This window comes from Balearica regulorum, chromosome 1, assembly GCF_011004875.1.
Source record: "Balearica regulorum gibbericeps isolate bBalReg1 chromosome 1, bBalReg1.pri, whole genome shotgun sequence".
NCBI classification, from domain to species: domain Eukaryota; kingdom Metazoa; phylum Chordata; class Aves; order Gruiformes; family Gruidae; genus Balearica; species Balearica regulorum.
The window spans coordinates 83266765-83281494 of NC_046184.1; the positions used below are offsets into that span (position 1 = coordinate 83266765).

Consider the following 14730-nt stretch of genomic DNA (forward strand, 5'->3'; position numbering starts at 1 on the left):
ATGAGATGGTCTGATCTCTTTGTGGGTCTCTTACTGTACTTGTCATTCAACATCCTTCCCTTGCTTTGGTTCACCAGTGAGGACCGTACTTCTCGCTACAGTACCTTCAGCACTACAGCAGGCAATGCTGGGAAGAAAAGCTGTTAAACTGATACAGATTAGGAAAAGAAACCTTTTCGAGCAGTCCAAATGTTATTCATGCCTTTGGTGGAAGGTGCTCAGCTCCACCGTCTGCAGCTATGAGACAACAGGATGCTGAACAGGAAACTGAGTTGTGTAGCTCTGGCAAACTCCTATCAGGATGACTCACTATTTCAAAAGTCACAGGTGATCGCTGCGCACGCTTCTTTTCTTCTCTCTGGTCGAGAATGGACCTATCAGTAAAAGCAATGGAGGTCTCTGGCTGATGATGTAGCTGCATGCTCTCGTTTCAGTTCAGGCCTCTAAGATCTTCCTGGTGCAGATACACAGCCTGCAGACATTTTGGGGAGAAACTTCTGATGTCTGCTACCCGTACAGGGGACATGATGACACCAAACTCAACTGGCAAAATCTACAATTGGACTTTTTTGGAACCTTTTTTGGTTTGTGACTGCAAAGGCTTCAAATGGTGAGTGACTTTTCAAAGTGTTAAGCGTGATGTTTGCTCTGTGGCGAGTCACGTATAAAGAAATTCTGCACTTTCCTGAAAGATAACATTTACAGGAAGTACAGCTACTAATCGTTACTGATGGCCAGACCATCAGGTTCTGTAGATAAAGCCAAATAAGCTTCTTTATATCATCTGAGGTTTCCACCCTAATCTCCCTGTCAAGCTTATGTTTATATTTTTATCTGTCTTATTCAGCTTACTAGTGTTAATTCTTTTCATGTCGTTATAATGCTGTGGTGCTTTCTCTTCTGTACTCCAACCCTCCCTACTTATTTCTATCCTCCTCCACGTCATTTTCAGTGTTAAGTCTGTCAGTTCTTGAAGATGGGGGCTATGTCTTCTACTACATAACAACGCGTAAGTGCTATAAGCAAGTAAATAACAATCCTAGTGAATATTAGCCTCACCAAAAACACAAACACAGCTGTTAACATAGCTGGATTCCTTTCTCTTGTGCCTCCTGTTCCAAAACATTACAAAATAATGTTTTGCAAGACTTCTGCAGCTGAATGACTGAGCTTTTTTGGTGTAAAAGACCTAGTTGTCTGACACATGCAACATTCTCAACCTGGGACTTCATAAAACGCTTAGTACTTCTCAAATACTAACTTAACTTCTGTAGTAAGTACAATTTGCTAATACCTCTGTTAAATACTGTCTAAAGGAGACTAACTTTTTTAATGTTCAAAACTACTAAGCACACTTATGTTCCATAAGCCGCTCAACGTTATTTCTGCTACATTCATCCTTCATCTTTTTCTTTCATTTTATTGTCTAACATGTAGATATTTCATGTGTTATTTTTACTCATCTGACTAGTTTCATGTTATATGACAGAAATGTTTGCAACTTAAAGATAAGCAAATGCATTTGCCTTTCCAGTCTAACAATTTCACTTTGGGAATCGCAGGAACCTCTCAATATTATCCTGAAAATATATCACCTCAAAAAGTAGTAGGCACTAGAATAGTAAAAATTTAATAACTATTAAGAAAGAAATGTATTTTTGTTCAGCTGCATATATGACTAATGAAAAAAAACTTAAGGAACTGTAAGCAAAAACCTAATCTTTCAGTACCTTCCTCCTTCTTACTTACTGTCAGGATTCCTGTGGTACAGAGGCATACTGAGATCAGGAGGCTTTGGGGGAGTACAATCTAAACACTACAAATAAGTAGTGGTTTTTGCTGCATGTGAAGTACTTATCAGTGGATCAGTGCTGGGTTACTAGCTTTAAAAAATGTAAAAAGAAACACAACATTATTCAGATCCTTTTCTAATAAATGGATTGGACCAGTTCAGCGGGACCTTAAGAAACTAACACTTGACTAATACATGTAGACTTTACGAGAGCTTCCAAAGCACCCCAAAATATCAGAAGTCAATGTCTTGTTTGGGGTACAAATGCCTCAAGGTCTGACTAAAGATTTTGAACTCACTAATAGTTCTTCCATTGGCTGGGGAGGGAGATAGAGATGAACTGACAAAGTCAACCGAGAGCAGGGTAAATTAGTCCACCCCAGTCTGTGCAATCACAGTGACATCACTACTAGCGCGGGAGCTGTCTGGTGGCAGTTGAACGCGGGTGTCTCTGCAGTACGCTGCTGTGACCACAGGACAGGTGTTTCCTATTTGTATACTCTAAATTTCTGACGTGCAGTGATTTCTCCTTGCAGCACATGAACGCAATTCTTCCGAAAAGTTAGAGGTAGCATGTTAGTGCGTGATAAAAGGTAATCAAAGATCATTTGTGGTAGCAGCAAACAGGAGGTGGCATCACAGAATCCAACTGTAACTTTTGGAGTCAATCCCATGAGACCCCTTGTATTGCAGGGGCTTTTTTTTTTTTCCCCCAGAGAAAACAATTTCTTTTGGAAAATGCCATGCTTTTTACTTAGAATGTTTGCATTTTCTCCCTATATCATGGCACTAATTTAAAGTAATTTTCCAGTGATTTAATCCAGAGGGTATCTCTGTCTTTTGCCTTTTTCCTTTAAGAAATTCCTATCTTCTTTTTCAATCTTGATTTTATAAAATGTGGGAAGATTTCATGAAACCAAATCTGCAGATAAAAAAATAAATATGTGGCCCTTGCAGTGTCTTACGGGAGACATATTTTTCCTGCAAAAATAAACATTTCCCTTTTTCCGAACAGCTGTCCTCAGCATCCCAAGAGCCTCCAGAGATGCCGGCGGTAGTGACCTGTGCTGAGGAATTTGCGGACTTTCCTTCTTCCCAGAGGTGCCAAAATTTGATCTCAGAGAATCACAGAGAGATCTGGCGGGAGCCAAGTTCTTCTGAAACCATTTCCCATTTCCTTTTTTTTTTTTTTTTCCCAATCAGAAAGACGTACGCTTGGCACCGAGCCCACGCGCCGTGACGATGCAGGCGCGGACGCGGGAAGCGGATCCCACCCCCCGGGCCCGGCCGGCCACCCCTCCCCGCCCCGAGGCCGGGCGCTCCGGCAGTTCCGGCCCCGTGATCCCAGCAGCCGCTCCGCACCCATGGGACGCCGAGGGGGCAACGGCGACCGCGGCGGCTCCCCGGAGCGGGGGACGGGAGCGCGTAAAGGTGAAGGGGCAAAGGGAGAGGGATCGGGGGCGGGGAGGGGGGGGACGGGACGTGGCGGCGGCCGCCGTGGCCGCAGGAGATCCCGCCGGAGAGAGGGACCGAGAGCCGGCGTGCCGTCGGGGGGGTGGTCGCCGTGCAGCTCCCGGTCCCGGGACGCCGCCCGCTCCGCCCGGTCTAGGAGCGGGGCCGTGGGGCTGGGCGCGCCGTCTGCTGCCCTGCGGCGTCCCGGGAGCCGCCGGGCCGCTGGAAACACCCCCTGGCCGGGGCACGGCTCGGGGTGCCCGCCCGGCGGTGGAAGGGCCCATCCGGTGGAGGTCTCGCCGTCGAGGGGCGCCGGCCACCCGGGGCAGCCCTGGGCTGACTCCGGGCTCACAGACTCGCCCGAGAAATGCCTGGAGCTGCCGGGCACGGTGTGGACTGCGACGTGCGTGGGGCCGGCTGGGAATCAGCTCCGTGCCAGCATGCCGTGGGGCTCACCTTGTGCGTGGAGGCTAGATGAGCCCACCTGTGTGCTGTGGCTCTTCACAGAGGTAGGAGGCTGCCCGGGCAGACCCCTGTGCTGGCAGCAGGGTGCCCAGCAGTGAGAGGGGACCCTCCCTGTGCAGCCTTTCAGGGGCACCTCATCCCCCGCTACTGTCTGTGAAGTTGGACACAAGACGTGGCCGTGGCGAGTTGGTGGGTCCTACCCACCTCCAAACCCAGCTCGCTGCTGGCCCCTAGAAGGGAGGCGGGAAGAAAAGGAGACTCTGAAAAGCTGTCCCTGTGGGATAAGCCTGGATGTTCTTCAGGAGAAGTTTTGGGCTCTAGAACTGATGGCTGGTCTTATTTCTCTTATCTGTGTCATGTTTAGGCATCAGGCCAACCTCAGACTTACTGTCTTCACCCTCATTCATTCCATGCTCATTTCTTTCTTTTTTGATCACTTCGGAGTGTTGGGAACTACCTCACTATTAGGTTAAGTTCCAGATGATGTAACTAAAATTCAGAGTAATTCAGAGGTTTTGTTAGCTAAGTAGCTTTGTAATGACAAGCTAAATGTCACACACTTCCTAGTCTTCAGCTCTGCTCCCAGCCTGCTCTGCATGGAGAGTGACTTTTTTTTTGGAACAGTTTCATAGATCCTGGACTCTACTCCCCTGTCAGCTGGTTGTGTTTGTTTGGTTTTTTTTAATTCCTGACATTTCTTTTTTTCAGGTCTATTCTTAAATGTCTGGTTATGGCGAGGTGTTGCTGGAGTCCTTACTGCTGCTATCATTTTGATTTTATGTATTCAGTTTGGTAAGCGTTTAAGTCATTTAAAAAGAAAATATAATTAGCCTTAGAAATTACCAGAGTCTTAGGTTGTCAGAAGTCCCTCAAAAGTTTTTTTTCAGAACTTACTTTATCTCCAAGTTAAATAGATGTCTCATGACATATTGTTTAAAATTGTGGACAAGTGCTGGAGAAGTGACCCACTAGTTGCAGTGGCATTACGGAGTGCTCAGTTTAGTCTTAGTTTACTTCTGGCATTCAAGTTTATAACCGCACTGTTGATCTTAATCCAAGTTCAAGAAAACAAATAACAGATGGAAGATTGTTCTTTGCAACCAATCTGTAGTCCTTCAAAAAATGACACTATAATAAACAAAGCTATTAATTCAGCTGCAAGGCTACAACACTGCCTTGCAGCTGAAAACTGCAAAGCAAAAACTGTAGTTGTCAGAAATATTTAAGTTGTAGAAGAGTCCTTGGAGGATACGTTACTATCACCTTCTCCGCTACTTCTACAAACCTGCCCCTGATCATCACTTCAAAGGTATGTCAGCAACCATAAAGGTGCAGGAGCCAGAGTATATAATTAGTTTACAATAATTATTTCCGGTGGGCAGAAGTAATAACACTATGTTTAGACTTAGATGATTTTAGATGATGCAGTCAGAAAGCAAGCTAAAAAGCTCCAGAAACCTTTTCCAGTTGGAAAAAGTAGGTAGAATGGTATTTGTCTTTTCACAGTAAACCGTTCTTCGGCCAAAGATTTTCCTGCCTGTCCTTCCCTGGAACTCTGTCCATCAGGTTGGCTGTATTTCCAGAGGAAATGCTACTACCTTTCGGAGAAGGAAGCCAACTGGAACTCCAGTCAGAGCTTCTGCTCTTCGTACAATGCTTCCCTCCTGGTGATTGAAAATCATCAGGAACTGGTAAGGGAACAAAAGGGGGAGGTCCTGGTTTCACCCCATCTTACTTCTAGGGAGCTGCACAATGAACCAGTGTGTTCTTCCAGCCCCTTAAGCTGAATGGTTTGAAAGCTGATGCAAAGGCTGTGACAAGTCACAGCTTGCAAAAAGCTGCATGCCTCGTCTCTCTGCAAACTGCAAACATCAGTTTTCGCAGTTGATGTTTTAGAAAGTGCCTGAAGCTTATCTGAGTTAAATTTGGTGTTGCTCATAGCTATAAATACTCACATTGAAGGCAACTATCGAGGTAAACACGGTTGCATCTCATTTGTCTTTAATTAGACAACTGTTCTCTCTTAGCAATATAGGTTAATGACAATCAAGATGGTAGATACGTTAGTCTTGACCTTTGCAGTTAGGAGATAGTTACCCTAAGTACAGCTTGGAGCATCTTCTTCTGTATTATACTACAGTATTAGGACAGATATCATCTAGCATAAAGACCTAGGAGAATATATTCTTACATATCTGTTGCAGACCTTGATATTTTAAAACAGCCTCCTCATAGGTCAGTCAACGCTATCACAGACACCAGTATAATGGACATACTGGGTGCAAGTGTCAATTCTGTTGCACACACTGGGGCAAGGATCTTCCTTAACTAATCTCTAAAATGTCTTCCACAAATCCTTGCTATCTGATAATAAAAACTCAGTGTGATGAGGACATATCAGCAATGGAGAAATGCATTAGCTGCAAAGGTGTTCATTGTTCTTTGAAGACTCTCTTGTGGAGAGTCAGTAAACTGATGCATTTGCAGTTCCATAGCAGTTCTTAATATTCAGTAGTATACTTGTGTTCTCATAGTTGGCATTTCTGTCACTACGATATCTAAGTGCTGCAGGGGTCCTGTCTCAAAATTAATCCATTTGGTTTCTGATTGAGTTGTAAGTTCTCTTTCAGTTATGTGGATCGTACAAGATCCAGATACTGCAGGACTCTGTAGATTCATTTTTTAATATGCTTGCTTTTGGGAGAAAGGCAAGATCATTTTTTTGCTTTCTAGCCCTAGAACAAAGACTTTGTATTTTGATAACTGAACAACATGCAAATCTTCTTGTCTCATATGGGTTTATTCCTACAGAATTTTATGGTGAAGATAACAAAGCAAGACCCATGGATTGGACTCTGTAAAAGAAATGAAGAGTTCTTTTGGGTAAATGGGAAAGCATTAGACAATAAATTGTAAGTCAATGTTGAGGTTTTTTGCTGGTGATACCAGTTTATAGGGGAGTAAGAAAGAATAACTAATTCAGATATAGACAGTGACCTGAAAGAAGTATCTGTAATGAAGGAGTGACTATGGAGAGAGCATAGAATACAATAAAGATTTCACACAGCATTGTTAAAACTGTGACAGATGAAAGTTAGGAGATAAATTTATAACGCCAGGCTCAGAAGCAGCATGAGACAGGAGCTCATGGTAACAGACAGCATAGCAAGGTGAAAGTTAAACCAAGAGACCACCAAGACACCAAAGCAATGTGGGGAGGAATGGAAGATTACAATAGCACAAATTCCTCATTATAGAATATATTTTGCAAAAGTGCAAGCCTACATGCAATCTACATGATGTTTATAGCAAAGATATTTGGGAGGCTTCTAAGAGATGTTTTCATGCTTCTTATAGAATGTGCCTGCTACACGTACAGCAGCTTACAAAAGGCTGCTGTAGGGAAAGGTGAAGCTGTGAATTTACGTTGCATAAGCTGCTCTGTGGTCATGGCCCTGTTTCTATGCCACTGGTGTCAGGTGTGGGGCAGTGTCAGGTTTGTCCCATCTTCTTGGAGACTGCTGCTTCTCATCCTGGGGCAGCTGCCAGCAGGAGCTGGTAGAGTTACCAGTGACAGTAAAAAGTATTGAGATTTCACAAGTCTGAAATAAACTCAAAAAGTGGGAAATTCAAATACTCTTAAGTTTGTGACATTACTAGTGATACGTGACTATATTCAGTTCATCCCCAAGACTTGAGGGCTTGATCTGATAAAGACCTTATTACACATTTAATGCGAGATGTCAACAGCACGTAGACATCTCAAGTTGAAAACTGCAGTCCTTCCTGCTCTTGCTTATCCCGTGCCTGTGATACAAACAACCACTGATGCTTTCATTTTCAGTGATGAAGTTCTTCATGTTTTTAGACTTCTGCCTCTGTGCTTGCCTCAAACTGCCCCTTCTGTCATTAGAAGGGTGAACACCTTGACGTCTAATCTCAGTTGCTATTAGAGTCATGTTAACACTGGTGGGGATTTGTTCCGTGGCTTTTCCAGAGACCGTACTAGTTTGGTTGGTCTATTACAGAACACTGTAACACTTGGTTTGAAAACAGAATTGGCTAAGGAGACCCTTACCTCTTACATAGGGACACCAACAGTGTGGGAACTGAGGTTCACTTCCTGTTTTCCACCACCCCCTTAACCATAGTGCTGAGTTCGGTTCTGAGGAAGAGGGAAATGAGAGAGGCATTTGTTTCACAGCTTCTGCTGAAACGTTTTAGCTGTATAGGAGGATATGGCAGTCAAAGGTGGAGCCAGTCCTGATAGCACAGTGTCCTTCAGAAAGGCAAACCTGAATTCCAGTCTCCACTCTAAGGGTGTATTTCGCGTTAAGCAACCACTAGACAAGATGCAGGAGTACTCCAAGTCCTAGATTTTATATTCTAGGGGCCAGGTTCCATTAAAAAAAGACAATCTTTCTGGTGGTCTGTTCAAAGCACAAGCTATCATCTTCCTGCAATGCTTTGCCTGTGGTAAATCAGGCTTTGTACAAAGAGAACCTGTGATCCCCATAGTTCCCTTTGCTCTATTGCATTATTTGATTGTGGATGTCAAAGTAATCATGTCTTTCATTCTTCCTTACAGGATTGAAGTAAAAGGCTCTGGAAACTGTGCCTATCTTGAGTCAAAAGGAGTCTCAGCCTCTGGATGTTATTTAACCAGGAAGTGGGTCTGTAGCTTGAATATTAGCTTAGCACGATAAAAGTGGATGAAGCCACCACCCCTGACACTTAGCACTCTGATATGATGTAAACACAGGCCATGTCTATGCTCTGGGACTTGGGAACGCATCTCCTGCCTGGAGGTGAATGACTTTTCTGGTAGCCAGAATTCTCCGTCCATGGAGGAAACCTCTGTTTTTAAAGATACTATTTAAAAGACTTGCTGCAGCATCCTGATAAGTCATTTCCTTGCCCCATTTTTCTAGCTACTGCTCAGCCTGTATATTTCTTCCATTAACTCTTCTCTTGTAAGATCCTAAGTAGCTGTTCTGTCTTTTCCTTTTCGGTGTGCAGTTGGAGGTATTTTTTCTGCTTCTCTCTTAGCCAAGCTCTGTGTGCAGGGATGGGTTGGGAAGTGGGTCTGCCTGAAGGTCGGCAAGGGCCTCTCTGATACAGGGCGATGCAGAAATGAGCGCTGTTGTTTTAGGCAGGATCATTGCAGATTTCGCTCTCCCAGTTTCATGGAATGCGTTTTGTGTGACTGCATTGTATTCAATGTTTTGTTAATGCTATTTTACATTAATCTTGTTAAATTAGCTTGACAGTACTATCATTAGGATTGATTTATTTATTTAGCACCGCACCTGAAGGTCTCCTTCTCTCAGCACGTATCGTAGAAAAAAAAAGTCAGAATATATAGAACATTTATTTACCTGAGTGTCTGCACTGATGGGGAAAAAGTTTGAACTGAAAAAGTAATAGTGAAGCTGCAGGCATTAATGTTGTAAAGTTAGAAATAGTCCTCAGTGCAAATAGGCAAAATCATGAGTAGAGAATAAGAGTATTGATAGCAAAGGATGCTTCTCCATGGTTTCCTTGTGTCCTGTGCCTGTCAGAGCGTGAGGCTTCCAAGCAAGTGGTACATTTCTGGATGGACAATCAGTGTTTTCTTCTGTGTGCATATCATTGTCAGCAGCAACACCCAGTGCTGTTGAATTGCTATGAGCCTGAACAGAATTAGGGCACAATCCCGCTGAAGTCTGTCCGCTCATTTGACCTAGAGGAAGCAAAGCAGCTTATTTTCCCAGAAGGACTATTCCTATTGTGTTTCTAGAGAAGGAGGAATGGGAAATTCACGTGCATAGCAGGGCAAAATACTTCCCTGCTCCGAATAAAATCTGGAAAATTGGTTTTCTTGTGATCTGGGTGCTCTAGAGAGGACTGTGCACTCCGTGGGACTTCTTTGTGGAGCAAGTGGAGCCGATTTTGGAGTAGCCACTAGAGTGCACTGTAGCTTCAGGGAAGGGAAGATAATTGTGTCTTCTCATTTTTTAAGGTTAAAATTCTACCGTGTTTGACAGATCATTTGAAGTGTTGTTGGTTCGTTGGGGTTTTTTGTCCTATTTGTAATTATTTTTGCCTTCACTGTGTTTTTATGCAAATTTAACTGCTGTTTAGTTTTGATCAGTGTCTTGTTTATGCCTTCGTTATTTTCTGTGACCAATAAGACTCTATGCTAACAGGACCATGGAGTATTGATATTGTTAACACCTTGTGACTTAAAGATATTTATTTATATATGATCACTAACTTTTCTGAAGTACACTTTTTTTAATTGCTTGTATTCTTTATAGGCACAGTAACAGGACTCTACAGTATGAATAGCCTAATAATCTATGTGTTAATTTATATGTAACTATTTGGGAGGGTATTCTGCAATGTTTTTTAAATTAACTAGCTCTGAAGGATATGGTATGTGCAATAGTCCTGAAAAGATACTCAATAAATATCTTTACAGAGCCTCTGAATTACAGTGATTTATGTCTTAATATTTTGCCATTAAAAGTATTTTTCAGCTTAGGTACCATTTGGGGGGGAGGGGGCATGGGGAAATCACCAGACTGCAGCAAACTAAAATTTTCAGGTTTTGAATATGAAAAGATCTTTAATCTTTTGGGGTTGACATAAGAGATTTGACCCCCAAAAATAATGCATTTCACTTTCTTTCACTTCTAACACATTTTCACACTTCAAAATGTGTCAACTTTCAGTAAAAGCATTTAACTGAAATGCTGAAGTACTATGCGCATAGTGAAAGACACACAGTACAGTCACTTTGGAGGGAAACATGGAATTTTCCGCAGTTCACTCTTGCAAAGTTTTCTGAGAATTTGCATTATGGGCATATTGGAGGTACATTTCACAAATTTGATAGAAATTGTAAGGGATCAGGAGTATTTATGTACCATGTTGTGTCTTAGTCTTTCTTAATGAGCTGATTTACCTGAATGTTTCCTTTAACTACAAAATAATGTCATTCTTACGGTTTTTCCCATCAGTGTCATCTATGGATCGACTCAAAAAAAATGGGAAATTTTGGTTCTTAAAGGAGGTTTTGGGGAAACTGTGAGCACAGTGGGTTATAATGAAAACTCTTTTGTCATCTGACTCTTAAGGGGTGCAATTGGCATCTTTAGTATCCAAAGTCTGTCACGCTAGGAATCATAGAGTTACAGAATGGTTTGGGTTGGAAGACACCTTAAAGATCATCAAGTTGCACAGCCCTGACACAGGCAGGGACACCCTCCACTAGACCAGGTTGCCCAAAGTCCCATCCAACCTGGCCTTGAACACTTCCAGGGAGGGGGCTGGGGCTGCCACAACCTCTCTGGGCAACCTGTTCCAGTACCTCACCACCCTCACAGTGAAGAATTTCCTCCTAATATCTAATCTAAACTGACCCTCCTTCTGCTTAAACCCATTACCCCATGTCCTGTCACTACACTCCCTGATAAACCGTCCCTCACCAGCTTTCCTGTAGACCCCGTTCAGGTACTGGAAGGCTGCTATAAGGTCTCCCCAGAGCCTTCTTTTCTCCAGGCTGAACAACCCCAACTCTCTCAGCCTGTCTTCATAGGAGAGGTGCTCCAGCCCTCCAGTCAGCTTCATGGCCCTCCTCTGGACTCGCTCCAACAGCTTGATGTCTCTCTTGTACTGGGGCCCCCAGAGCTGGACGCAGTACTCCAGGTGGGGTCTCACAAGAGCCGAGTAGAGGGGCAGGATCACCTCCCTTGACCTGCTGGTCACACCTCTTTTGATGCAGCCCAGGACACGGTTGGCTTTCTGGGCTGCAAGCGCACACTGCTGGCTCATGTTGAGCTTCTCATCAATCAATACCCCCAAGTCCTTCTCCTCAGGGCTGCTCTCAATCCATTCTCTGCCCAGCCTGTAGTTGTGCTTGGGATTGCCCCGACCCGCATGCAGGACCTTGCGCTTGGCCTTGTTGAACTTCATGAGGTCTGCATGGGCCCACCTCTGAAGCCTGCAAAAGTCCCTCTGGATGGCATCCCTTCCCTCCAGCATGTTGACTGTACCACACAGCTTGGTGTCATCAGACAACTTGCTGAGGGTGCACTCAATCCCACTGTCCATGTCACTGATAAAGGTGCTGACCCCTGATGAGCACCACTCGTCTCCACTTGAACATGTAGTCATCGACCACAACTCTTTGAGTGAGACCATCCAGCCAATTCCTTATCCACCAAGTGGTCCATCCATCGAATCCATGTCTCTCCAATTTAGACACAAGGATGTCATGTGGGACAGTGTCAAATGCCTTGCACAAGTCCAGGTAGATGACATCAGTTGCCCTTCCCTTATCCACCAATGCTGTAACCCCATCATAGAAGGCCACCAAATTTGTCAGGCACAATTTGCCCTTAGTGAAGCCGTGTTGGCTGTCACCAATCACCTCCTTATTTTCCATGTGCCTGAGCACAGTCTCCAGGAGGATCTGCTCCATAATCTTGCCAGGCACGGAGGTGAGACTGACTGGCGTGTAGTTCCCTGGGTCTTCCTTTTTAACCTTCTTAAAAATGGGGGTTATGTTCCCCCTTTTCCAGTTGGTGGGTACCTTAATGCATTACAATGACTTCTCAAATATGATGGACAGTGGCTTAGTAACTTCATCCGCCAGTTCCCTCAGGACCCACAGATGCATCTCATCACGTCCCATGGACTTGTGCACCTTCAGGTTCCTTAGACATTCTCAAACCTGATCTTCTACAGTGGGCGGTTCTGCATTCTCCCAGTCACTGCCTTTGCCTTCTGTGACTTGGGCAGTGTGGCTAGAGCTCTTGCCAGTGAAGACTGAGGTAAAAAAGTCATTGAGTACCTCAGCCTTCTCCATATCCAGGGTAACCAGGTCTCCTGGAGAGGGCCCACATGTTCCCTCATCTTCCTTTTATCACTGACATGCCTATAGAAGCTTTTCCTGTTGCCCTTGATATCCCTGCCCAATTTAGTTCTATCAGGGCTTTAGCTTTCCTAACCTGATCCCTGGCTGCTCAGACAATTTCTCTGTATTCCTCTCAGACTACCTGCCCTTGCTTCCAGCCTCTGTAGGCTTTCTTTTTATGTTTGAGTTTGTCCAGGAGCTCCTTGTTCATCCATGCAGGCCTCTGGATGGTTTTGCCTGACTTCCTCATTGTTGGGATGCATCACTCCTGAGCTTGGAGGAGGTGATCCTTGAATACTAGCCAGCTTTCTTGTGCCCATCTTCCCTCCAGGGCTTTGTCCCATGGTACTCTACTAAGCAGATCCCTGAAGAGGCCAAAGTTTGCTCTCCTGAAGTCTAGGGTGGAGAGCTTGCTGTGTGCCCTCTTCACTGCTCTAAGGATCTTGAACTCCACCATTTCATGGTCACTGCAGCCAAGGCTGCCCTTGAGCTTCACATCCCCCACCAGCCCCTCCCTCTTGGTGAGAACAAGGTCCAGCATGGCACCTCTCCTCATTGGCTTCTCTATCACTGGGGGAAGGAAGTTATCATCAGCATATTCCAGAGAACCTCCCAGATTGCTTATGCCCTGCTGTGTTGTCCCACCAACAGATGTCAGGGTGGTTGAAGTCCCCCATGAGGACCAGGGCTTGTGAATGTGAGGCTGCTCGTATCTGCCTATAGAGGGCCTCATCTACTTGGCTTCCTTCCCCCACTATAGTGTCACCTGTGCCTGCCCTCCCTTTAATCCTGACCCATAAGCTCTTGGTGGACTCCTCATCCATCCCCAGGCAGAGCTCCATGCACTCCAGCTGGTCATTGACGTTGAGGGTGACAGCCCTCCTCATCTCCCTTGCTTGTCTTTCCTACAGAGCCCATATCCTTCCATCCTAACACTCCAGTCATAGGAGCCATCCCATCACGCCTCTGTGATGCCAATAAGATCACAGCCCTGCAGGTGCGTGCATGTCTCCAACTCCTCTTGTTTATTCCCCTTGTTACATGCATTTGCATAGAGGCATTTAAGTTGGGCCCTCGATGAAGCTGACTTACTGGCTGGAGTGGCTGGAATTCCTTTGCGCTGTACTTCAGGTGTTCTGCTGACCTGTGATCCTTCTCCAGGCTCTGGGTATCTATTGCTGACACTGGCATCAAACTGATAGTAGTGGGATGAATTGAGGTTCCCCTCCTCCAGCAACTTTGGTTTTAAGACTTGGCAATCCTATGACTGAAGATGCCCTTCCCCTTCTCTGACAGATGGACCCCATCAACCCCCAGTAGACCAGCTTTCTCAAAGCGACTCCCATGGTCTAAGTAGTCGAACCTCTGGCTGTGGCACCAGTCCTGTAACCATTTACTGATTCGCCAGGTTTGACTGGACTTTTCAAACCCCTTCCCTTTGACTGGGAGGACTGATGAAAAACCTGGCTGTGCTCCAGAGTCCCTTGCCCCCACTCCCAGGGCTCTGTAATCCTCCTTGATACTCCTCAGAGTGCTCCTGGCTGTGCCACTGATGCCCATGTGAAACAACAGCTGTGGATAATAGTGGACTGTACAAGGCTTGGTAGTGTCTGGGTGACATCCCCGATCCAAGCCCCCGGTAAGCAGCACACCTCTCTAGAGAGTGTGTCAGGTCGGCACATGGTGCCTCTGTACCTCTCAGAAGAGAGTCGCCTACTGCTATCACCTGTTGCCTTTTCTTCGTTGTGCTGGTTGTTACACGGGAAGCAGGTCGGGCTGCCTTGCTTAGCTCCAGCATCTCGCCTGATGTGGTGGGTCTTTCCTCTTCAGCCTGCAGAGCCGTGAAGCGGTTCTGCAAGGGCACCTCAGGCTTTGAGGGAAGTGTCTTCCTCCTGCTGGTCCTTGTTGTCGCAAGCTTCCGTTCTTCTGCATTATTGGCCCCCCTCCCTTCTGTGTGTGCCAGTGGGGGAGTTACTGGGCGTTTGGCCATGGGCTGTGGGTCCACTGCAGACTGCGCTTGGAACCAGCTGTCTAACTCCTCCTCAGCCTCTCTGGTGCTACACAGAGAAATGAAGGGTCAAGCTACAAGCTCACTTTACTCACAGTGGGGTTTGATGAA

General features: G+C 45.3%; 1 protein-coding gene across 1 annotated transcript; it reads left to right on the plus strand.

The window, feature by feature from the left end:
* Positions 1-481: 481 nt before the first annotated feature.
* Positions 482-10182, plus strand: LOC142602962 (C-type lectin domain family 2 member B-like). The gene is made up of 7 exons (XM_075761729.1): positions 482-610; positions 2808-2893; positions 2996-3223; positions 4418-4501; positions 5216-5400; positions 6521-6621; positions 8298-10182. The coding sequence occupies exons 3-7, from the start codon at positions 3157-3159 to the stop codon at positions 8413-8415; spliced, it is 555 nt and encodes a 184-aa protein (XP_075617844.1). The 5' UTR covers positions 482-610; positions 2808-2893; positions 2996-3156; the 3' UTR covers positions 8416-10182.
* Positions 10183-14730: the final 4548 nt, after the last annotated feature.